The sequence below is a fragment of the Streptopelia decaocto genome (genome assembly GCF_964273445.1).
Source record: "Streptopelia decaocto genome assembly, chromosome: 3".
NCBI classification, from domain to species: domain Eukaryota; kingdom Metazoa; phylum Chordata; class Aves; order Columbiformes; family Columbidae; genus Streptopelia; species Streptopelia decaocto.
This window is the reverse complement of record NC_138656.1, coordinates 12,636,948-12,662,495: the sequence shown is the minus strand read 5'-3', so window position 1 is coordinate 12,662,495 and position 25,548 is coordinate 12,636,948. Positions and strand designations below refer to the sequence as shown.

Here is a 25,548-nt window from a genome sequence, read left to right as displayed (position 1 = left end):
GGTGTTGGTATGGTTTCTGTGGTGATTAATGGACTTTGTTAAGGACTGTTGCAGGGTAGGTGAAAGGAAGGCTAAAAGCATGTAATGTCAGCACTAACATTATTGCAAACACAGTGTTAACCAAAAATTACAGTGCAGCAACTTCTTCAGACTTGGGGTTCTAGGGTAATTTTAGCCCCGCACCCCACTCTTCATCCACCTTGTTTGGCTTCCTTCAGTGAGAAATGTCCTTGCCCTCAGCTATTTTCAACATTGCTAGAGAGGCAACTGAAGCCAGTTGCACACAAGTTTGGCCTGTTTCCAGTTCCTTTCCTGCTTTGGTGTTATACTGATCTGTAATGCCCATACCATAAAATCTAAATGCTTTTCCTTTTCCCATATTTCCCTTCCTTGACAGGCCTGACAAGAGTCAGCTAAAATCCAGTAGGTGCAGGTTTCTATCAATCTGATAAAATTTGTTTTAAATTATAAACAAAAATTAAAATTATAGGATAAAGGGATGAGAGTCTGCCTTCTTATTTGATCCTGGAGCAGCTTCATGTGTGTGCCCAACCTCATTTCTGCCCTTGGTACTAATACAACTGATTAGGCAATTTCCATGTTTTACGACAGCAATCAGAAATTAATAAAAGCAATGTAATTGCAATTAACTATAGGCTGGATATATCAGTGCAGTGCTGCACTAGTCTGTGGCGACCATCCTCTAAAACTGTGGTACCAATGCTGGACGGTAAATGTTTGTGTTTCCAAGCCAGCCTCTTGATTTCTCAATTAGTATGTGCAATCACTGTAGATGCTACTGATGCTCTCTTTCCAGAATCCTGTGGATGCTCTTGAAATCTCTTTGTTTTCCATTAACATGGCATTTTCCTTCCCTGTTAACTCTGAATGCATTTCTAAAACCAGAGGATCAAACTGGTATATAGTTATATCATGCTTTGCCTTTACAAGTCACTTCATCACCTGTAGAGATAAACACAGTATATTTGCACTGATGAAAGGGAAAATAACTTCCTAAATGTCACACAACTACGTAAAACCAGATACCACATGCAGAACCATTGCTGTTTTCTTCTGTTCTTGGCAGCTGTTATTTTGTGCATGTACTGCACCTGCAGCACTGCTGTGTTTAATGTCACAAGCATGAGATGGTGGTAATGCTCTGCAGCAGGAAATGCAGCCTGCCTTGTAACACCTTGAATGGATCTGGAGAACTACAGACCTGTCAAGCTAATGTCGGTGCTGGAGAAGGTCATGGAGCAGATCATCCTGAGGGACATCACATGGCACATACAAAAAAAAACCATGCGATCAGGCCCAGTAAACATGGGTTTATGAAAGGCAGATCCTGTTTGACCAACCCGATCTCCTTCTACAACAAGGTGACCCACCTAGCAGATGAGGGAAAGGATGTGGATGTTGTGTACTTACACTTCAGTAAGCCTTTGACACCATATCCCACAGCATTCTCCTGGAGAAGCTGGCAGCTCATGGCCTGGATGGGTGTACTCTGAGATGGATAAAGAACTGGTTGGAAGGCCAGATCCAAAGGGTTGTACTGAACAGTGCCAAATCCAGTTGGCAGCCAATCATGAGTGGTGTTCCCCAGGGCTCAGTATTGGGGCCACTTCTGTTTAATCTCTTTATCAATGATCTGGATAAGGGGATTGAGTACACCCTTAGTAAGTTTGCAGATGATACCAAATTGGGTGGCAGTGTTGATCTGCTGGAGGGTAGGAAGGCCATATAGAGGGATCTGGACCGGCTGAATCATTGGGCTGAAGCCAATTGTATGAGGTTTAGCAAGGCCAAGTGCCAGGTCTTGCACTTGGGTCACAACAACCCCAGGCAATGCTACAGGCTCAGGAAGAGTGGCTGGAAAGCTGCCTGGAGGAAAAGGATCTGGGGGTGTTGATTGACAGAGGCTGAACATGAGCCAGCAGTGTGACCAGGTGGCCAAAAAGGCCAACAGTATCCTGGCTTGTATCAGGAATAGTGTGGTCAGCAGGACTAGGGAAGTGATTGTGCCACTGTACTCAGCACTGGTGAGGCCCCACCTCGAATACTGTGTGCAGTGTTGGGCCCCTCATCATAAGAAAGACACTGAGGTATTGGAGAGAGTGCAGGGGAGGGTGACGAAGCTGGTGAGGGGTCTGGAGCACAAGTCTGATGAGGAGCGGTTGAGGGAACTGGGGCTGTTTGGCCTGGAGAAAAGGAGGCTGAGGGGAGGGAGACCTTATCGCTGTCTACACCTACCTGAAAGGAAGTTGTAGCATGGAGGGTGTTGGTCTCTTCTCCCAAGTAGCAAGCAATAGAACAAGAGGAAATGGCCTCAAGTTCTGCCAGGGAAGGTTTAGATTGGATATTAGGAAAAAATTCTTCCCAGAAAGGGTTGTCAGGCATTGGAACAGGCTGCCCAGGGAAGTGGTGCAGTCACCATCCCTGGAGGAGTTTAAAAGACACGTAGATAAGTTTCTTAGGGACATGGTTTAGTGACAGTGTTAGTTTAACAGCTGAACTAGCTGATCTTGAGGGTCTGTTCCAACCAAAATGATTTTATGATCAGCTGCCCACATCCCATAGCCAAAATTGTCACCGACAATAAATGGCAGTGGACAGATAGGATACAAGCATCTTGTGATGCTGGAAGTTTCTCTGTGGTATTCATATGCTCTGCTTACATCTTGGCTCTGATGGTCTTGATACCATGCTTAGTCAGTCATTTATCATAAAAATAATGTCTACGGTATCTTGCCCCCTGTCAGGAGTTTTATGCATAATACACAGCCCCCCATGTACAAACAACATGGGGTTACTTGTGCTGATACGGGTTTTGTGGTGCTGTACCACAAGACATATCTGTGTAGACACAGTGAACATGGGCCTGGCTGTGGTGTAACCTGTAAAAGTGAAGCACCTCACCTCCCGCTGGGGAAAGAGCCATTTCAGTTGTGATTTGATCCTAAGCGCTTTCCGAACAATCCTCTCCAGCTATACTGAGATGTATTTTCTCCAGATTGCACTGTGAAGGATAGCACAGTTTCTCCACCACACAGACATTTACCAATGCTAAGCTCTCCTTACATTATATTGGCATCTGCTTTGGGACCCCATGCTATGTAGAGGGTAGTAGTTCCAATTTTAGCTGGCATACTGTTGACCCAGCAGCACCGATGACTGGAACAAGCCCTTCTCGCTTTGGTTTCTTTCCCACCTCCAGGCATTTTACTGAGCCCCCATGTGCCCTTGACCTAGCTTCTAGGGGCCTAAAGGCACCTGTTTTGTGCCTGACTTCAAGTAATGCCTCTCCAGTTTGGACTTTGAATATTGCCCTGTCTTCTCACAGCAGCCTTCTGCAGGGAATTTAAAGTCTTGGTGTTGAACCTCATAAAGACAACAGTTGAGCTCCATCCTCAAAGACAATCAGCTGTCCATAAGTACTGGACTTGAAAGAGGGGAAGGGAAACAACCTCATTTTAATTTGAGACCCGGATCAGGTGCCTGTCAAAGTCAGATGAACCTGTTCTGCCTGAAGCCTTTCAACTGCATTTGTTTTTTTTTTTTAAGCCCAGTTTGTTCTTTCTCCTTGTCCAGAGGCCTGGGGATGGTACTGCACACACCAACCACCATGTCTGGATGCTCTCAGATGTCAGCTGCCTGACATCTCCTGTGATGACAGGGCCTTGGCCAGTATCACTTACCTGTTGAGTCCCATACCAGGTAAACACTACCTTAACAACAGCATCTTCATACAAAACTTGTATCTGTCTTGGATAAACCTCTGTCACTACCAAAAAATACCTCTGTCCTCCTTTGTTTTGTGGTAGTTTATCAATCTATAAATATATAATCCACCTGGAGCCAGGCCTAGGGATCATCTTTACTTTCATGTTACAATGGCAAAAATTCCTCTTCCTAGGCCTTAGTTATTGCCTAATTACTCCATAAGCAACATGGGCTGTTTGTTCTCCCCATTTTAACCCTTGCTTGAGGTCATCCTGCTTCTCCCCATTAACACTAATGAATTAGAACAATTATTTTCCCAAAGTCCCCATTCCTCCTCATTCCTGTTTTTTGTTTCTCGTGACTCAACACCATGCCCTGCTCACTACTGCCATCCCTGAGCTTTCAGAAGGGACAGCCCTCACAGCCCTGCTGTCCACCACAGGCCCCTTCTGGGCCACCCATCAGCTCTGAGGCTCCCAGAGGAGAAGTCCAACTGGTCAGATCTCACCTCTGCAGGAGGCAGTGGAGACACGAGACTGTGCTCGTTTGACTGAAAGCAAGTTAATTTTCTTCAGGCAGTTAGAAAACTTTATTTTTTTGTACCTAGTATGGTTGTTGTTTGGATTTAGTTTGGGAACAAGCTAACACCCTGGGAGAGAGTTAATGTTTTTAATTGTTGTTGTCTGAGAGCAAGGTCTTTTCTGAGCTCTCTGCCCACAGGTATGAGGTAGCTATTAAGGGGGCATAGATGGGGCAGAGCTTGGCTGACATCCAGACTGATCAATAAGAGTATTCCATGCCATTAGCTTCATGCTTCATATTTAAGGAGAGTCAGGACTTTCTGGCTAGAGGGATGGACAGGGACAGAGATCTGTTTTGGTTCAGCTCTGTTTCGCTGGAGTTCTGTTTGGGAGTTTCTTTAGTTTGGCCTTTTCCCAACCTGCCTATTTGCCTCTGGGCCTTTTCAGCCTTTTTCTCTCTTCTCTCTCTGGGATCAGCTGTTCGGGACCATGTCCTGCTTCCGCAGACAGAATTCATGTGGAATTGCACTGAGTATCTTTTATTTTATATTCTATTTCCATTTTATATATATTAGTAGTAGTAGCGGTAAATTAGTATTATTTTATTATTCTGTTAAACTGTGTTTCTCTCAATCCACAAGTTTCTGCCTTCCCTTTTGATTCTCTTCCCCTTTTGGGAGGTAGGGGAAAGGGGAGTGAGCAGTTATTGTGGTTTTCAATTGCTAGCTCCAGTTAAACCACAACAGAGACTTTTTTGCAAAGAGCCTCCTCTTTGCCATATCATGCCCAGAAAGCCTCCCACCCCCTGCAGTACACAAACTGGTGCAGGAATCTGCCTCTGATCCCCATTCATTGGCCCTAGGTGTGTGTCATTCCCTCCCATAAAGCATGGCCAAGATCCCAAATCTGTGCACAAAATGATAACATTTATTGAAAGAGTAATTTTTTTTTAATACAAAAGAAAGCTCTGTACATAGTACTGTGATTACTCCCACATCCTTCCAGAAACACAACCCTGGAAACTGGAGGGGAAAAAACAAACAAAAAAAAATAATTCCACACACACTTATGCGTACACACACACACGCGCGCGCACACACACACACACACCCCTCAAACAAGTAAAATGAATTTAAAATGTCACCACACAATAAATGCCATTTCATCCCTGATACACAAGTGTTCTTAACAAGTCTGCACTTAAATAAAATACATCATTAGCGTTTAACCAGCAGTTGCCTTTGGGGAGCAGGAGAGGGGGTGCAGTTGAACACCCTGAATCAGCAGGGGCACTTCTGCCCTCCCGGCCCTATAGCTCTGCTCCACAACGCCAGCAGAAGCAAAGCAGAGCAAAGCCAGGCCACAGCGATGTGCTGGGGCAGAGGACAATGCAAACCCCAACCCCATCCTTCTCCCTGGATGAACTCCAAGGTACCCAGCCTTGTTTCGGCAGAATCACTGAGCATCTTTCATACACCTAGCGATGGAGCACATCACTCCCACACACTCCTTACTCTGAAAGCAAGGACACTAATGGGAGGCAGCACACAGCGTCTCACTCACCAGGATGGGCCACTCCACGAACCCCTCCCAGGCTGCAAAACAAACCAAGGGCTCAAAGACCATTTTGGGAGCTCTTACACAGGGGCTTAGAAGGGACCTGTCCACATCTGTACACTAAGGAACAGCTCTGGAGGGAGAACTACAGCTCAGATCATTAGCTAGGAGTTCCAGAGATGGCACCTGCACAGTGAGCAGGGATCAGCCACTGCGAGGCACTCAGCCCCCAGGGAGGAGTGGGGATGCCCATATCCCTTAGGTAGTCACAGGTAGCACTGCTCCACACCAAGAGCAGTGACAGAACTGGCACAGGTCCCAGGACCATTAGAAAACCCAAGCCCATCTCTGGCTCCCAGGCACACTGCAAAGCCCCTTGCACCTGAAGGATGGGGTTTCCCACTGCTAGAGACCAGCCACTGCTTCACTTGCCTTCTGCCCATTAATCCCAAAATGATGGGTATGGAGTCCTCAGTACAGGTAAGCAGGAAACAAGCATCCCACTTGGTTCAGCTTGATCCCTGGCACATGCTGGTGGGTGGAGAGTGCAGCTTAAACGCTAATGCTGAGGGAACATGTCCAAGGTTACAATACAAACTCAAAAGCAAGGCCCCTTTCCTGCCTCCATGCCCACCCACCCCCCTCCCGTTCCCCTGGTACAAACCCCATGAAAACTGTACAGGAGCCAAACTTTTATTCCTTAAAGAATTACATAAATACTGAGTTTAACACTTAGAAAAATAAAGTCATTTTCTTTTTTTTTTTCCTTTTTTTTTTTCCTTTTTTTTTTTCTCCAAGGCTTCTTTTGTCTTTAACTTAAAAAAAAAAAAAAAAAAAAAAAAAAAGTTACAGTAGCTGCTTCTTCCCCTAAGGGTTCAGCAGCTTCTCTCACTTGCTCGGTCTCCCTCCAGGGACAGGGCTAGGTAGCAGAGCCACTCACAGCAACTCCCATGCAGGACCACACATGCTCCAAGCCCTTCTGCCCTGGCCTTGGTGAGCCTGCACAGGCTTCACAGCTGCTCCTCCACAGCCCAGGATGGCCTGCACATCACCCTGGGACTCAGAGGAAGAGCCTGCCACCTGCCCAGCAGCTCAGTGCCCCATGGGCTTCTTCCCTTTGACACTTGAGTTGTTTCTCCACCTTGAATCAGACAGAAATTTAGAAAGCACTGGCTGGAGCTGCAGGGGGGATGTGCGAAAGACCCAGCCACCATCCCCTGGGTGTATGGAGTCCACAAGCAGTGCGAGGGCTGAGAGGAAAGCGTGGGGCTGCACCAGCTGCAGAGTCCCCCCCGCCCAGGAGGTCTCCAAGGCATCACTGTGCTCCTGAGCATCCATCCACTGACCACCTCAGCTTTGTGAGGGAAGCCACCACATCTGCCAGTAGCCCAGTGAGGAGGCACTGAGGGCAGAGGGCTCCCTGTAGTGCAGACAAGGAGGATGGGGCTGGTGCTGCAGGCTGTGCCCTGCCCAACCAGAAATGCACATGCAAGCTGGACACTTGCCTCTGTCCAGAGCCCAGGGTGAGCTGGTGTGGCCAGGACCTGTCACCCCCACAAAGGCACATTGCTGAGGCCAGAAGCACAGCCTCAGCCCACTCCACTCCAATCTGTGCCTGCAGCACAGCTCTGGGTCTGAGCTGAGCCCCATGCAGAGCAAACACTCATGGGCAAGGTGACTCAGAGAGCCCAGAAGGAGCCAGAGCCTCCTGTTGGGAATGGCCCGCAGTATTTATTTACAGCGCAGAGCAATCCTCCCCCATCAAGAGACAAATTTCTTTGGCTGGCATGAGACAAACACAGCTATTGCAGCATCCAAACACCACCAAGCCCTGCATGGCCCCAGCACAGCCCCACCGCGGGTGGGTCATACAGCCCCACGTGCATGCCTGTGTGTATGTGTGTGGGTGGGTGTGTGTGTGTGCATGTGTGGATGAAGGAAACGTGAAAAGGCAACAATAAATAACTGGTGCAGTCTGTACGAGAAGGAATTGCCGCCAGCCTCGGCACTGGCATGACAAGCCAAGGACAGCACAAGGCCAGCAGCAGAGGCCTCTCAGTCACTCTTGGCGCTGTGTGAGGTGTCCAAGTTGACCACCTGCAGCTCCGTCAGGCTGCTGCCACTGCTGCTCTGCTGCCCGATGACAGCCATCTAGAGAGAAAAGGGAGGAGGAAGCACTGAGGGACAGACAACATGCCCTGAGACCACATGTGCTAGCAGCCAGGGTGGCACTGTCCTTTCTCAGCACCTGTCCAAAGAGGGCAAGACTTCCTCACCCAAGGCTGGGTGGCATTCCCAGGCCTAAGGATTGGTCCTACCCAAGGGACCAGGTCTGCCCAAATCCACAAAGCATCTGCAGGCAGAGGCAGAGTAAGGACACCCCCTGAACATGAGTACCATTCTGCACCTACCTGGTGAAGCTGGACAGCTGAGACTGGGATCTGAACGGTGCCTGATGGGGCTGTCAGGAACACTTGGGGGACGCCACCTGCAACAGAGAAAGAGCGCAAATGACACCATCCCTTAAGCAGTACTCCCCGCATGGGTCCCTTCTTTGAGCTCCGTGGAGCTTCCCAAGTATGAAGGTGCCTGTTTGCATACATGGAAGCATCCCAGGAGAAAGCCACACACGCTAGTTTTCCAAATGCTGGGAGAAGCAGGCACAAGCCCTCAAGCCAAGTCTTGCCTGCATGATTTCATGCTGCTTTGCCCCCCTCACGCAACCACATGTCCTCTCCAGAGTCCCCTAGCTCCCTCCACTGCCTGTCCCATATGCCATCCCAGCAACCCTCACCCTTTTCCCCCAGCAAATGGCTCAAGCAATCCTTTTCACAGCAGAAAGGTGGAACCTAAAAGCACGCATCAGACATCGCCCTTGCCAGGCCTTTGTATAGCTGCTAGGACTGCTTAGAAGAAAATTCCTTGAAATTAGTATGCAACATAAAGATATCCCAGACAAGAAAAATCAGGGTGTCAGAGCACTTAAGGGAGCACTGACCCAGACAGCTGTCTTACCCTGATCCTGGACCTGGCCGTGGGACACCTGCATTGCTGAGGGCGTCTGTGAGAAAGCGTTGAGGACTGCAAGTCCACCGTCTGCAAGGCCAGATGTGGGCGCGTACATCACCGCATGTGGGCTGGGGTACATCATGTGGCCACCCACAGTGGTTGGCACAGACGACGTCATGATGGTCGCTGGGAGGGTCACTGGCACCAGGACAGACTACATGTGAGCCACACGAAAGAAGTCTGCTACACTCACATGCCTGCTCAGCACCCCTCCCTCAGCCACCCTTGGCATGCTGGCCTAAAGTGTATGGAGGTACCCATCTTGTTCTCCCAAGCTCTTTGGGGAAAAGCCCCAGGAAACAGGCAGTTGAGCTCAAACCTCTCTTTTAATAAGTCAGTACAAGACGACAGAAAAGCACAGTAGCCAGATGCCCCAGTACTGAATTAAACTTGACATACAATTTTCCTGATGAAGCTTCAATAAAGCTGTTGAACTGGATTCAGCCTGCAACCAGGCACTTGAACTCAGATTTTGCTGACAGCAGGGGTGTCCTCTGCATGTACAGTAAAAATCGCAAGTAGATGTGAACCAATGCCTTGTGCTAGGGGCAATGATGGCTCACTAAGAAACCATCTGAGAACTGAGCAATCTGTTCCCTGCTCCATGCTGCAACAGCAGATGATACAGAGTCTGGCAACAGGGATAAATACACCTGGGAAACTGTCAGAAAGCCTGGGACATAGTTGGTCTGGAGAAGGATGCTGCACAAGGAGCAAGCATGAGGTCTATTGGCATGGGTTGTAATCAGCAGAGGTCATGAAGGAAGACAGAACAAGGTTATCGTAATGTGCCAATTACCTGTTCCGCTGGAAGAGGTCTGGGTAAGGTCAGTGCTGCTGTCACTAGAGGGAGACGTTTGCTGTGGTGCCTGGTGCACCTGGATTGCCTGGACTGGGACCTGCTGAGCCACAGTACCACCTACGGAGAGAGATGAGTCCATGAGCTCAGCAGGGATACAGGCACTTTGGGTTATGAGAAAGCCTCCCCAGTCCTTCTCCGGCCACACACAGCTCCACAGCGTGGCTCTGCACTGTGCTGGGGAAGGCTAGCCAAAAACAGGACGTGGCCAAAACCTGCTCTTTCCTGGCAGACAGGGGCAAAGGAGGGGTTAGTGGCCTACAGGGCTCCAGAGAAAAAAGGCCACAGCAGCTTTTGTCCAGCTTCCAGGCATGGGTCAGGAATGTCTGGGGGCTCTCCTCACCACTCCTGGCTGCATCAAGGCACAGCACAGATGATGTTTGGAGGAGAAGACCCAGCACATGCCCCCAGCACTGCCCATGGTCAGACAGCTCTGCCAGGATCATCTCCCTGCACTGAGCAGAACTGCCCAAATGTCCAATCCAGTAGGGCCACACTGCCTTCACACTCTGGAGCTCAGCTCCATCCTCCACAGGGCACTCAGGGAACAGTTTGTGATCTCAAGGACATCACAGTGCCCTGTCCAGGGATTAGGGACCACTTGACCACCAGATATACATCACAGAGCTGCAAGGGCACAAACACACAATCTCCAGTCCACTTGTTGCAGAACTCTTCAGTTCCAGAGATGGAGCTCAGAACAGGAAGCTCCCCTCAGGCTCAGGTCCTGTATCCAGAGGGAAGAGCAAGGGATGCCAGAGAGCAGGAATCACCAGCCACCTCACTCAGATTGGGCATCTCCCCAGGCAGCAGACCAGAGAGACACAAGTCCATTATTCTCTTAGCTCCTCCAGATCACAAGAGAAATCCAGTCCTCTTGTATGGGACCATGCTGTCTGCCAGGGCCCAAAGGAGCCATAAGCACTCCAAGAAAGCATGCGTGCTATCAGTCTCATTGACTTGGGCACAAACAGGCAGGACACAAGAAATACTGTCTCACTCTCAGTGCTGGTCCTCAAATGATGGCTGCCCCAACAAAGGAAAGCCTAGCCCTGCTCTGAAACTCCAGCCAAGGGCATGTCCAGCCCCAGTGCAACACCTGGAGAGTCTTGACTCTCAACAAGAAATTCCTACTCCTACAAATTCCTACACAAGGCAGCAGAGCAGCACCACTCCCTCCTCCGCTCTGGGTCTCTCCTAATCTATCCTCTGCGCTGTGGTTCAGTGACTGACTACAAATCCAAGTACGAAAGCAAGGGCAGCTGTTCAGAGCCAAATGTCAGCACCCAAAAAACATCCATGGGGCATCTGAGCCCCTGTGGTCTCCTTCCATCAGTCCTCCCAGCAGCACAGTCCAGCCTCAATACAGCCGCACCAGGGACCTGTCTCCTCTGCATTTACTAGCCACAGGGCAAACCCTGGGGCAGGAGACTGACAACTCACTGCTTCCATTGGTCTGTATGCCCCAGGATGCTGCTCTTGCCTATGCCAAGCATTCTCTGCCCAGTCTGCCCATCTCTCCCCAGCAGCCACAGCCACGGTGCCCTGTGCTCTGCCTCTCTGCAGTCACACCTCAGTTGGGGGTCAGCTCTCTGGCCAGGACCAGGATCCCCACAGATGCCTCCATCCCCCCACCTCAAGCAAGCGGAGGAGAAGCGAGTGCTGACCTGTCAGTGACATGATCTGCCCTCCAGCTCTGGCAGGGAAGCGGAAGACTGTCTGTTGTGCCTGCTGCAGCTGTCCAGCCATACTCATGACCACCTGGCCCTGCTGGCTGGAAAGAGCCAGGGAGTGCGGCTGTAACTGAGTGAGAGGAAGTGTAGGGGTCCCCGGAGAAAGGGAAGCACCTGCCAAAAGGAGGGAGAAAGAAAAGCTTTGTCACCACCAGCTCTTTTCACTCCCTCCAGGCTTCTCGGTGCTGCCCTGGGGTCCCAGCTCAGCTCCCTGCCACCATGCCCTTCCCAACAGCAGGGCCAGCTAGCAGCACCCTAAGGGAACAGTCACTACATGACCCTTCTCCAGCCACTGGCCTGGCTGGGCTTGAGCAAGGAATCCCAGCCAGGTTCACCGTACTACAGCAACCACTCTGCCTCCTCCTGCCACTAGGTCTCCTCTCCACTGGAGAGGGCAGCAACACACACCAGGTGCAGAGATGGATGGGTGGATGGATGGATGCAGTCCTCAGCCCCTAAAGGCACTGACCTGACATGAGGGTGAAGCCAGTGGGTATCGGCATGAGGCCTCCAGATGTCACTGCACTGGCTCCAGTAGTCTTCAGCACTGTCCCGTTGGCACTTGTGACGGCATTGGGGCTGATGCTGGCAGACACTGGCGCCAGGTAATTAGTGATGGGGAATGACGGGCCACTGCTGACCTGCATGGAGGTCGAGGTGGTGGGGGCTGTCTGGATGGTGGATGTTGTCCCCGGCAGGTTGGTGACAGTGAATGCTGGTTTCAGTGCATCCTGAGGAAGGAGAGATTGTGACAACTCAGATCAGCCATTGGATCCTGTCAACATCTGCCTGTGAGACCAAGCCAGGCTCCATAGATTGCACTCCCATGCTAAACCATACCCCACAGCCTGCTGCCAGCACATGGAGCAGAGCCAGGATAGCAGAGAAGAGTTGCTTGTACAAACATAAGGAGACTGTGACCAGTAATGCAGTATGAGGAGAGCTGGAGGGAACTCAGCATAAACCTTGGATACAAGCCCAAGGCCACACAGGTCCCCCAAGAGACTTCCCTGCAAGACACCAAGGGATGAAGCAACCCTTCCCCTCCCCAGGAGTTCCCAGAGCCTCCAAGAAGAGAACAGTCTCTTTTTAGCACACAACAGGCAAAAGTAGTCCTTGCAGGGACAGACATACAGGCAAACACACTGTCTCCTGTCAGGAATACACAGCGCGTCCCTTTTAGCAGGAAACGCATGGCCAAGAACAAACAGAGAACTGGCTCTTAAAGGCAGCTCTACACCAAAAGCGGCAAGGGAGAAGTGAATAAGGCCAAACCTGGACACCAAGGAGGCCCAAACACAGCCCTGACAGCTGTTTGGGCAGGCCCTGGAGAATGCCTCCACAAATCTCCTGGAGTAAAAGGGAGAACCTGGCCAAGGGAAGTACCGATTTGCCAGTCCATTAGCAGAAGATGGGCACAAGGCAAATGTTTCCAAGGGACCTCACATGTGCAGGCTGTAGCTAACATACCATGCTTCTGCAAGCAGCATCCGCAATGTCTGTCTGAGGACAGCATCGCCAGGGAAGCTGAGCACCAGGAGGAAAGGGGCCCTGCTCTAGGCCAGCACTAGCCTGAGCAGCTGGCTCTGGGAACAAGGGAGGAACATGTGTTTCGGGCTGCAGGGCACCTAACACCCCAGATTTCCACAGCCACAAAGCATGTGGCTGGACATGGCTTCAATCTGCAGGAACCAACCAAGCTCAGCATGATCCCTCTTGCACCTGGCAGCCACACTTCACCTAACACACCTCCTTTCCCTAAATCCCCTTTTGGATACTCAGGGTCTCTACAGCCCCCTTTCCTACCCTGCTCAGCTGGCCAAAAGCAGACTGGAAATACACTGCTCCACAGGAGACCATGCCACAGGCCACAAGGGACCTGCTGTCCTCGTGCCCTGCCACCAGAAAACCTGGGAAGTTAAAGCTGCCACACTCCCATCCCTCCTGCTGCAGGCTGGTGGGCCCAGCTCTCCCACGTGCTAAGCCTTGTTCCCAGCTTGTCAAGCTGCCAGGAATGAGGAATTCACAGCTCAACGAACAGCTAAAAAAGGGAAGGCAGCCCATTTTGGAGAGGGGGAGCCAATCCCAGGAGCTCAGCTGTGCCCCAGAGCCTGGGGAGGGAGGAGAGCCCCTCTGCCTTGGCACCACAGTCCCTGAAGTCCAAATTAGAAGAGGCACATGATAACAAAGTGAAGCCCAGCAGAGGCACTTTCCATTAGCTCAATCACAAACTCCTGCCCTTCCACATGGGACATGGAGGCTATGGGTGTCCTACCCACATGGGTGACAGAGCAGAGCTCTCCCCAGCCCTCTAGGCCAGAGGAGCCATAGCAGAGCAGGCCAGGTCCTGTTCCCAGCTTGAAAAGCCAGGTTCCCTCATCCCCAGATGTAGCCCTGAAGCTGTACACCCCTGAGATATAGTCCTCAACTGGCCAGGGCACTTAGCATACCCTCACACTCCCTACTCTCAAGGCTGGAGGAGACACACCAAAAGATTTACAGCACCCTACTCAGGGAGATTCCCAGGACTCCCTAGAAGCACAAGGACAAACCTCAGTATGATCAGAACAGCAGAGGTACTCAGGAGGGATGCTGTGCCAGCAGGCTTGAACTATGCACGCCCTGTCTCTACCTTCCCTCCACTGCCACAGGTGAGACTCAGATTCTTTCTGTCTTTGCTGTGTTTCTCTTAGGCTGTAGCAATAGCTTCCAGTACAGAAAGAGAGCTGGGAGAGACCTTGGGTCTGGACATCCATGGCCTTCTCCCCATGCCTGTCTGAGATACCTTAGAGCCCCATGGCACTTGGGCTTCCCCCTGCACCCTGCAAACCCCAGACTACATGTACAAGGCCAGCCTCCAACAAGAACCAAATCATAGGTCACCTTCAGCAGCAGAGATTATCCAAAGGGCTGTGGACAAGGCCTGAGGCAGCACAGCAGCCCTGAATGCCTTTCCCTTCCTGATCCAGCTACGCATCCACTCCCCACCATCACTCACTGCAGACTTCAGTTTGCAGAGCAGTGCCTGGGGAACCAACACACAGCAGAGAGGTGCAGCACAGTGGCAGATGTCTGCACAGACCCACACCACTGGGCATGCTTGGTAAAGTTATACAGCATGAGTGGACCACAGGGCATAGCCCAGGCCATTTGATCCCCATTGTGGACCATAGTAGGTCTTGGGGCCAGAAACAATTCCACTCCACAGCTTCTGGGGGCTGCCAAAGACAAAGCTGTTCAGCACAACCCAGATGCCCCAGCCAGCATTATTACATGGATGTTGCAGGACAACTGGCCTTGGAGGTACATGGGAAAACCCAACCTAGTCTCCAACACCTGGTCTGCATTCCAGATGGGGCAGAAAGTCCCACCTTTCACCCATCCCAAAAACAGACTACAAGATCAGGGCTACTCTCATGTTCTGACCCCAACCTAGAGCCCCTGAGCTCCCTCCAAAATCCCCTCTCCCACATAACCACACCCAGGAGATTACAAGAGGGCATGCTATCCTTTGGGGTTCTCAAAAGACCAGACAGGTCAGTGCACAACAGTATCATCATGAGGATATAGCTGCGGTCTCCAAAGTACAGCATGCCCCAGTCCCAGTTGCAGTCTGAGCTCAGCTCGACAGCACAGAGCTTGGGTTTGACACACCAGGAGCATCTCATAGGTGCTGCCGCCTGCAGTAGAAAGGGATAACAGCCTAGCTGCATTGCTCCCCTCTCTGCCAAACATAAGCAGGTTTTGTCCATACAGGAGTCCAGAAAGCAGAGTTCACAGCAAGGCTAAGGAAGAACTGCCCAACCCTCTCAGAGCATCCTATGTGGCTGGACTTAACAGTCCAGACACTTAATTCCCTGCCATCTCCCACAATGAGGCATCTATAACCCAACTCTGTGTACCACCTACCCCTCAGCAAGGATGCCAGCCATCTAGCATGGCCCACCCACAGGCTCCCTTCATCCTCGGAGGGCTTCTTGATCTGTCTGAATAGGGCTGATCTCTGCCAGAGCACCAAACCAGGCTTCCAGCCCTGCAGAAGGCACAGTAGAACTGAAGAGGGTCAGGGCAGGACTGTTCCCAGCTCCAGAGTTTGCAATGACAAGAACCTTCAGCAGGCCAGGGGTGGGTTTCGCCAGAATGTCAAGGAGAAGACAGGGCCACAGAGCTCCTCTAGCCCCAACTTCTAGCCCCCTGTGGCTGTGGCCACAAGGCACCCCACACTCAGCATTACCAGTTGTGAGTACTGGAATGGAGCTTGCAGGACACTAAGTGGGGCTTGCATCAGAAAGCAGGCAAAGATAAGTTAAGATTCTCCTCTGCCAAGTAACTGCAGCCCAAGAACACACTTCTTTTGGGGCCATCGAACAGTATTTTCAGGGAAAAACTTAAAGTACATGATGTGGACAAGCCCCATGCCAGGGACAGGCCAGCTGCCATACACAACACTTACTGCACCTCCAAATTACTCCAGGCACAGGTAAATTATCTCATTACAAAATGCCCACAGGACTTGCCTTTTCATCCAGGAGAAGCCCAAGAGACATTAGTCCTTACAGGCTGCACAAGGGAGAAACTGCATCATGCCAGACTTGGACAGCCACGACTGTTGTTGGGCTCCCATCAGCAGGAAGCCTTCCCAGGGACTCTGCTGGGCTCCAGCACAGAGTACTCCAGCCAGCAACACCTTGACCCACCACAGCTTCTCTGCCTGCAGGGATCTCTAGGACTGCTGAGATTTCTCAGGGCTCAGCAGTGAGATTTTGCTTGGTGCAGCACTGCATATGTGTGGAGAAGAGGGCATGGAGGAATGGCAGCTGCCAGGTACCCAGCAGCACCATGACCAGAACTATTGGGCTGCCACAAGATACAAACACACATAAGAACAACCCTAACAGCCTCAGACAACATGCTGAGCACGTCTCAGGGCTGCACTCACTGCCTTTGGGACTACAGCACAGAGATCTCAAACACCCTTCTCTCCAGGTTCTGTCTGCTAAATGTTTAGTGGCTACTGTATAGCAAGGATGCTGCCGTGGCTTGCATACAGTTGGCTGGATGGCTCCTAGAGCAAGGCCATGGTCAATACGGAAAGATGCTTTTGCAGCAACCCCATGAGCACAGGTACAGTAGAGCTGCAGCAACTTGCAGCACCCAATAGCACAGGCCTGGGAAGCTGTGGCACAACCCCCAGTTCAGCATGTCCTCCCAGTCTTGCACGACAACCTCCCTTGCCTCCCATCTCCAAGTATCCAAGCACCATCCTGCAAAAGAGGCACAGGGATACAGGAGCCAGCTTTCTTGCAACAGCTCCAAGGAAGAGCACGCAGGGACACAGGGAAAAGACCTTCCGGCAGAAAAGGGTCATTGCCCGACTCTGCACCCACGGCTAGGCCCTCTGCAGCACCCTGGGCAAGAGGCCACAAGTAAAGGCGGCAGGCAAGGGCCAGCGCCTGCAGGGACACCAGGCAGAGAGCAGAAACCGCCTGTCCAGCCAAATGTTTCCATTCCCCATGTCCTCCCTGCCCCCTTCCAAAACAGCACCAAAGCAAGAGACAGCTGCAGCTTATAAGGAATGTGAGGGGCCCTGCCAGGGACTCTGGCGAGGGAAACCAGGCCTTATAAGGCCATGGAGGCAGAATCAAATTTTTATCAATGAGTGCAAGAGCATGGAGACGCCCGCGGAGAGATAACAAGGCTGAGAGCTGGCCGGGGGGTGGGCTGGGCCCAGTGGGGAGCCCTGCTGCAAAGGCCAGGGCCAGGACACCTGCCACCCACCTCCCTCCCCGTCCAAAACACCACTACCACCAGCCAAGTAACGGAGCCAGCCCTGGGAGCACAAGCTTGCTGGAGCTGCAGCAAAAGGGGACCCATCCTCAGCTTTCCAAGCTGCTTTTCAAGGAGGGCTGGGGATAGCCAGGGCTCCCAGCATAGCCACACAAGCACAGTCCATGCCCTCCAGGGTGCCCAGGCATGTGGCTGAGCACAGGAACGTTACCTTGGTCTCCCCACTGCTGTCTGACTCGGACACCTGGTAGGTGAGGTCCGTCTCCTCGAAGCCTGTGGCGCTCATGCGCTGGTCAGTGGTGGGGTCTGAGCGCGGGGGTGAGTCTGGGGAGTTGAGGCATGTTTGGATCAATGCCTTCCCCGTCTCACTGGTGATCATGGGCTGCAACTTCCGCGTGGCAAATGTGTACACATGGCCCGTCTCACTGGCCACCAGCAGCAGGACTTGAGTGCCGGTCAGTGTGGAAAGCTCGTAGGCCTGTCAGCAACACAGGGGAAGAACAGGGAATCACAAGCAGCAGGAACACATATAGTGCAGGACAAGAGTCCCTGGCATATCCTTGTACTCCCAGCATGGCACTCTTTCTGCTCACACCAGCTCTGACTCTCTGTCACCCCACAGGAGCTGTGGCCACTAAAACTAACTCAAGATTGGTTCCCTACATGTTGAAGTTCCCTGTGCTGCGTTCCCATCTCCTGTAGTGTGCCCTTAGGGAATGTGCATGACAAGACGCCATGGGAGAAGAGTGGCTGCTCTGGAGAGTAGGCTCGGGACATGGGGACACTGGGCTGTCCCTATGCTGGAAATCCCACCCGTGTCTCCAGAAAGATCTAGATGTCTCCCCCCTAAACTTCTGCTAAGCCATGTGAGAGGATGCTACTCGGCCCACGTGTCTCTGCTACCTCCTATCCCTCACTGACACCCAGCCAGGCCAGGACCCAGATTCCCCTCTCTGTATTCACAGTCCTGAGCACCCCTACCAACCAGGACTGACCTGTGAGCTAAAAAGAACACTCTTCGTATGCCATCATGGCACACTCAGTAGCCTTGCACAAGCTGTCACTGACAGGATCTTCTCATTCTGGATCCCGCGCAGGCAAGATGTGCCCAGCAGTACCCCAGAGCTGTTCCCACCTTCCCAGAGTGCGTGAAGCCCAGTCTGGCTGGGATACAGCACTGCTCGGTTGTTCAGAGGATGCTACAAGCACCAACAGGGATGCAGACGAGCCAACAGTATCCAACCGCACACAAAATCTTCCAAGTTTCTAATCTGTCTTTGCACAACGGTTCCAGTCACCAGGAAGCACAGAAGGCATTCCAGGCCAACCGAGACATGGTGCTGGCCCCTTTCGAGGCCAAAGGACCTAGCGCGGCTGAGGCCTTAGGAGGGCATCCCGACTGTGCCACAGGACTGGTGCAGGACCCAGCAACGGCTCAGCAAGAGGCAGCCCGAGGGCTCTCGGAGCACCGGGCAGCTCCAGCCGAGGGCTAGAGGCTGCACCGGGACGGGCCTCCCCGAGCGCAAAAGCTGTGCACCGGCGTGTGCACCCGGCATCCCCCGGGTTGCGTGACGACCGTTCTCGCTCCCGACTACCCAGGTCCCTGACCGGAGCCCCGCGGACGCCAGGGGCCAGCCGCAGGCGGCACCCGGCCCCGCTGGAGGCTCCCGCGCAGCCCCCCGGAAGAAGCTGGAGCCGGGCCGCCTCCCCCCGCGGGACCGAGAAGCCGCCGCCGTTTCCGGGCACAGCCCCGCCGGCCGGACCCCCGCTCGGCCCGGCCGCGCACCGCCCGGGGACCAGGGCTGGCACCGGGCCGCCGGCCACCGACAGGTGGGTGCCAATCGACAACCTCGGGCGCCCCTCCCCGCGGCCGCTCGCCACCCCGGGGCCGCACCTTCTTCATGATGCCGGTCTTCCTCTTGCTGAAGGTGGTGTAGCGCCGCAGCTTGTTGTCGATGAACTCCATCTTGATCTTCACCCGGCCCCGCGTCTTCTTCCCGGGCTTGGCACCACTCACGGCCCCGCCGCCCCCGCCGCCGCTGTAGGCGGCTGCCGCCGCTCCCGCCGCGGGCCCCGCCGCCGCTGCCGCCTCGGCCAGGCCACGCTTCACGCCACGCCGCTCGCTGCCCAGCTCCTCCTCCTCGGCCGAGTCCGAGTCGCCCTCGCTGCCGCTGTACAGCGCCTCCCGCTCCAGGCGGCCCCCGGGCGGGCCCGCCGCCGCCCCGCCGCCGTTCGCCCCACGCGGCACCGGTACCGGCGACCGGCCCAGCCCCGAGCCGCGAGCCAGCGCGGCGGCGGCGCCGTTCCCGGCCCCGGCCTGGCTCGGCAACATCGCGGCGGCGAGCGCGGGTCGGATCGGGTCAGGCCGGCCTCGCCATGGCCCCGCCGCCCGCTCCGCGATCACGGCCCCGCTCCGCCGCCGCCCCCGCCGCGCCGCGCCGCCCCCATATAAAGCGATACAATGTTGCCTTTTATGGAGAAGGCGCTCCTTATATGGGGCGAGCCGGCGCCCCGCCGGGAGGCGCTACCCCATTGGCTGACGGCCGCTAAGTGCGGGCGCCCATTGGCCCGCGGCTGGCTTTTGATTTGCATTCGTTCCGACTGCGCTCGCGTCACTCTCAGATTGAAACACGCAGGGAGCCTCTTAAAGAGACAGGCACGCCGCGCGGCGCGGACAGGGCGGGCCGGCTGGCGACGGGCGCCGGTGGAGTGCTCCCGCTGCGTACGCCGGTACCGGCCCGGCTGTCTTGCGGCTGGGCGGCAGAGGCTGGGCTGAGGTACCTGCTCTTCCAGCCCTCACTCCCCTGTTATTGCTGCCAGCTCCAGGAACTCGTGTCCTCGTAGGGGACACACCACGTGAAAGAGACCCCTTGGCTTGCCGTCTTCAGGATATAGTCGCACCACTACTAGGGCCACCTCTTAGTGATGCCACCAGGTGTTGCTCCAGGCAACCCTCCACCGTTCCCACACCCTGTAGGTAACAACATGTTGCCTGTCTGCCTGGGGGTTGCGGGGTCTGCCTAAGGTCAGGAGAAGGGGCTGCAGAGGCACTGAATAGGTTTGGGGGACATGTGCTGAAGGGTGCTGAAGGCACTGGACTGGGCAGCTATGACCCAAATACACATTGCCCAAGCACAAGTTGACCACTGGCCAGAAGAAGAAGAAGGATGGGCCCACAGCTACCTTTGAGTCCACAGGAGGAGATAATGGGGTCCTGGCTCACAGCGTCTGTGGGCAGGACGGACTGACTGAACACTTGTCCCCCGAGGGAATGGCTGGGCTGGCCCCAGTACACACATAGGGGCCCATGTCCATGCCCACTGCAGCTCAGAACGTTCTTAGCGGGTGGCAGAGGCCGTGTATTCTGCTCAGGTATGAGTCAGGATCTCCACAGGAGGGGGACAGCCCCCGCAGACAGGACAATTGGGTACAAGGCAGTCTGTTTGTGGGTCAGCAAGGGTGCAGGAGGGACCACACAGCCCCTGAGCTTGAAGCTGGGAGGACAAAGCCACATCCTTGGCTGAGAAAGAGCTCTCCCATACCATATCCTACAAACAGGAGCTGCAGCCCAGGGCAAGACCCCACTTCTGCCAGCACCAGCCCTGCCACAGACCTATTTTGCCTCCTGGGCACCCCATGGAGGGTTCTGCAGCTTGCACAAGACCTTTCCATATCTGTCTCATCACTTGGGACATGCATGCTTGCCACCAGCCTTCACAGCTGTCTCCCATTCTCTAGGGCTAACCTCCTACAGAGCAAGAGAGTAATTGCAAAACCAAACACCCCCCTCACTGCTGCCACCGCCTCCCCCTCCTCCCCACCAGCCATGCTCCTCCAGTGAGCACACATGCCATTTATAGCTCCTAGCAGGGCTGCTGGGACTCACATGCCTCCCATCACATGCCCTGGCCACACTCCCTTTACTCTGAGCACAAACTACACCTGGCACAGGTGAGACAGAGGCCTGGCCATGTCACACCAGGCCAAGGAAGGGTCAGCAGACACCCTACACGGCTGGAGGCACCAGTTCAGCTGAGAGCAACTGGCACATGGATCTGAGAGCCAGAGCCAGTCCAATCTACTTGCTCAGCACAAGTCTGCAACTGCTGCAGGTACCAGGATGTGGGTTCCTCTTGCTCATGGGGCTTCTACATGGTCACCCTTTCTCCTTCCCCTTGGACCTTTTGCTCTCCAGACTGTAGGACAGTCTACACAGGCAAGAGATGAGAGCTAGCTCTTTTTGGGCTGGCTCATTCCTTCTGCTGCCATCTTCCCCCTTCCTAGCCTCATCCTGGGAATGCCTTATGAGATGCTTGTCTCAGCTGTGCTCTGGATATGACCAGAGCATCAGCCTGCCTCTGAGCTTCCTGGGATTCTAATCTCTCACCAAGGCATCAGACACACATTGTAAAGGCGAGCCCTGTTCCCCAGGGCCACCATTACCCACAGGACACGAGTTTCCAGCAACACGACCTCCCTAACCAAACCAGCACCAAGTGGCAGTTGAAAGCAGCTTGAACCAGGTTTTTGGCCACTTGACAGTCCCATTTCATCTTCAGGGCTGTTCTCACAACCACCTAGTCATAAAATTCACATTTCTAACAGTCTTTTTACACAGCTGTGAGCACAGCACTTGGAACAGTATCATAAAAACCTCTTACCCAGTTACCCCCGAGGATCCTTCCAGACAAGCTGCTGCCTGTGCTAGGGCCACTATAGCATCAGCCCTGCTGCCAGTTGCCCCCAGCATCATCCCAGCCCTCCACATCCCCTTTGCATCCCTATTCTAGGCCATTGCAACAAATACTTTCTGCATCCTTTTTCAGCTCTTTCCAGCTCTCTGGGGAACTATTAAACACCCTCTGCACTCAAGACTGCAGATGCGATGGTTTCTATCCTATTACTGGTCTTCTTATAATTGATACTTCGGCTTTTTTTTTTGCCTGCTGCTGAGTACAGGCAGATGGTCTTTTTTAACAGCCAGATCTCTTCTGTCAGCAGTAACAACTAGATTTGAGGTATTGCTGCTCACATAAAATGAGGTAAGGACATTTCTTAATGTGTTGGTTTTTTTTTGGTCAGCAGAGGGGTGTTTCTGCCCTTCATACATGATATCAGGGAACAGCACAAGTAGCACCGCTCCCTGAGGGGTGCCTAGTCAATACCTAAGGGTGACCCCATGCCTTCACTAACAGGTATAGCCCCACAGTACCTGAGCAAAGCAGAATCAAGGTGCTGGTAACAGGGTCCATCCACAGAGCAAGCAATGAACCAAGTCCAGTATCCACCCATTCACATGACAGCACCAAAGCCAGGACTGGATAATAAGGCCACAATATATGCCCAGAAGACAGGGCTAGAGGTAAGGCCAAAACAGGAACACCTACAAGATGGCTCAAAACAGAACTGAAGGCCCAGGCTTGAGCTTAAATGCAGCTCAAAAGAGTGGGAGGTACTAGCTGAGGCTGCTTAGGACAATTAAAGCTCATTAGTTCTCCCACAGGTGCCTGACACAGCTGCATAAGAGCCATGGGGCAGCAGATGAAATCAGAGCAAACCAAAAAGCTCTTCTTCAAGCTACATAGTGGATCTGTGCACTTATTGTCCTGGGGTACTCACAGCATGCATAGTTATAAAGGGATAAAGTCGTAAAGGGATAAACTTTGATAACTTCTGGAAATAAAAAATATCAAGGGCTGCCGGAAATGCCTGGTTTGGAGATCCTTATGCTTTAGGGAGTTGTTAGCTGGGACAGTGCCTACCTCTTACATTGTTCAGTAAATGTACAATTTTGGCCACAGCTGGTGGCTTTCTGCTCTTCTTTCTGGCCCTGGATATGACAGGTTGTCTTCCTTTCAAAGTTGTTGGTTTTTTTTTTTTTAAGAAGTTCCTTCAACTTGGGCTGAGGAAATTGGATCACACCTCTGTAAACTGCCCAGGTCCTTTCATTCTCCTGCAGGGGCTCTGATTTCCTGCTCTCCTTCACCACATTTAGCTAGGACTGTATTTGCTCAGCTTGCTGTTTCCAATTAGTTTGGCCAACACGTGTCCCATCCCCAAGAATACAGAACTTCATCATTACATCATTCACAAAAATATACTATCTCAACCCCCATCTTTCTGAACTCTTTGGGTCTGCAGTTTGTCCTAGCTTTGGTGCCTTTCCATTTGGGTGCTTCCCCATAGTCACCAGGACTTGAGTCCCCAGGATGCGTTGGCATAAAGCTGAGCACCCCATCCTGACGTTGTTCACAGAACCAGCCCGCTGCAGCCACGTCGTTCCCTCCCAGTACACAGAGATACCTGTGTGAATGAAGCTGGCAGAGCAAGGATGTCACTCCAGAAGTCCTTGGCATCTCTGTTCTCTAGCTGTGGCATCACAGTGATGCCGCTTCACTGGGCCACCACAAGTGATGGTGCCTGGTTCCACCTCCAGCCCACCCAGGAGCGTTTTAAGTGAGCACAGCAGTAGTCCTGCCACTCTGCCTGTCGCAACATGGGGCAGCAAGGTGGGAGGACAAGGATCGTTTGTTGTGTCTGAGATGCAGAAGGCCTTCACCTGGGACAGAGACTGAAGGTCACTCACTGATCTGCCTGTCATCTGATGCTGTACAACTGCCCTTCCCTGCCACTCATCTCTCAGCCTTTGAGGAAGAGCAACAAGGACCAGGATGGAGTAGGTAACCCCTGCTGAGGGATGAGATGCTGCAGTGTAGGAATGCCTGTCCAGCTAGAAGGATCTACCATCTATCCACAAGTGCCCAAAAAAGCCATTGCAGAACCAACCGGGAGTATTTCTGGGGCAAGATGTGCTCTAGAGGTAAAGAACACCACAGGGATGCACAGGCAAGACAAGATACAATTATCAGTAATGTGGTCACAGGAATCAGCCCACAGTGTACAGCTGTCCTGCCCAGAACACAAGCCAGCAGACACAAAGTCCACACGAATGGGACAGATGGGAGAGATGGAACAAAAGGACATCAAACAACAGCAAATGCATGTGAGAGGTCACTTGCAAGTTGGCGAGCATGCATGCAGCAGTGATACAGCACTTATACCATTCAAAAGGGTTGTGTACGCACTGGGAAGGACTGGAAGGAGTGACAAGAGGGACATGGAGCTGCAAGGGGAAGAGAAAGCACATCCTAGGACCTCTACCCATAACAGCTCTGGGACTGCCTCAGACCTTTACAACTCTTGGGGGGAGCTATTTTTCCTGATATCTAATACAAATTTCCATTGTGCAGCTTGTGCCCATTGCCTCAAGTCCAGCCCCAGTAGGCCTCCTAGGAGAGCTCAGATCCATAACCCCCTCAAGTCTGATGAGGAGCAGCTGAGGGAACTGGGGTTGTTTAGCCTGGAGAAAAGGAGGCTGAGGGGAAACCTTATTGCTGTCTACAACTACCTGAAAGGAGGTTGTAGCATGGAGGGTGTTGGTCTCTTCTCCCAAGTAGCAAGTGATAGGATGAGAGGAAATGGCCTCAAGTTGCACCAAGGGAGGTTTAGATTGGATATGAGGAAACGTTTCTTCCCAGAAAAGCTCGTCAGGCACTGGAACAGGCTGCCCAGGGAAGTGGCTGTGTCACCATCCCTGGAAGTGTTTAAAACACATGAAGTTCTTAGGGACATGGTTTAGTGTGAGATTAATGGTTGGACTCTGTGATCTCAAGGGTCTTTTCCAATCAAAATGATTCTATGTCTGAGGCTTCTTGTATATCACCTGCCCGCCCCTTCTTCCCCAAGCAGAGACTGTCAGGATCCTGCCCTTGCTCATGGCCATTGCAGCAGTCCATGCGTGACAACCGCAGTCCCCCAGTATCTCCATCCTGGCCTGGCCCTGCTAGCTCCTCGGTCCTGTAAGACACAGGAGGTGACATCTCCCATGTGAAAACACAGCCTAGTGCTGGTTGCAAAGCTGATCCAGGGCCCAGGGGTGGGTGCACAAACCCCATTACAGAGGAGAAAACTTGCTGTGAAAGCTTGGCTACCTGAACTGGGGGGGAAGCCTGTCAACATGTCCTTAATCACTTACTTGCAGGGAGTCCTGGAGGAACATTTTCTTGAGACTATGACTGCCCAGAGAAACAACAAGTGCTGAGGCAAAGTGCTCTGTCAGGGCACGACAGCCTGGGAATGGCATCTCAGATGCAGCTGGGAAGGAGGCAAAAGGGTTAAACACAGGAGAGAGATGTCTGAGGAACCAGACCCCAACCCTTCTCAGGAACCACTTAGAGGAAAAAACAGTCAAACAGCCATCTGACAGCAGCATCTTTCAAAGAGCAAAAGACAATCA

The 25,548-nt window shown here is 52.8% G+C and overlaps 1 protein-coding gene across 2 annotated transcripts; it reads right to left on the bottom strand.

Annotated features, from left to right (window-relative positions):
* Positions 1-5,154: 5,154 nt before the first annotated feature.
* On the bottom strand, positions 5,155-19,684 carry SRF (serum response factor). 2 transcript variants are annotated; one of them, XM_082047649.1, is made up of 8 exons: positions 19,147-19,684; positions 17,464-17,730; positions 11,935-12,196; positions 11,400-11,579; positions 9,673-9,792; positions 8,820-9,011; positions 8,216-8,292; positions 5,155-7,955 (listed from the first exon to the last, which is right to left on the bottom strand). In XM_082047649.1, the coding sequence occupies exons 1-8, from the start codon at positions 19,582-19,584 to the stop codon at positions 7,860-7,862; spliced, it is 1,632 nt and encodes a 543-aa protein (XP_081903775.1). In that variant the 5' UTR covers positions 19,585-19,684; the 3' UTR covers positions 5,155-7,859. The 2 variants fall into 2 exon arrangements, with proteins under 2 accessions (XP_081903775.1, XP_081903776.1); XM_082047650.1 differs by lacking the exon at positions 11,400-11,579.
* Positions 19,685-25,548: the final 5,864 nt, after the last annotated feature.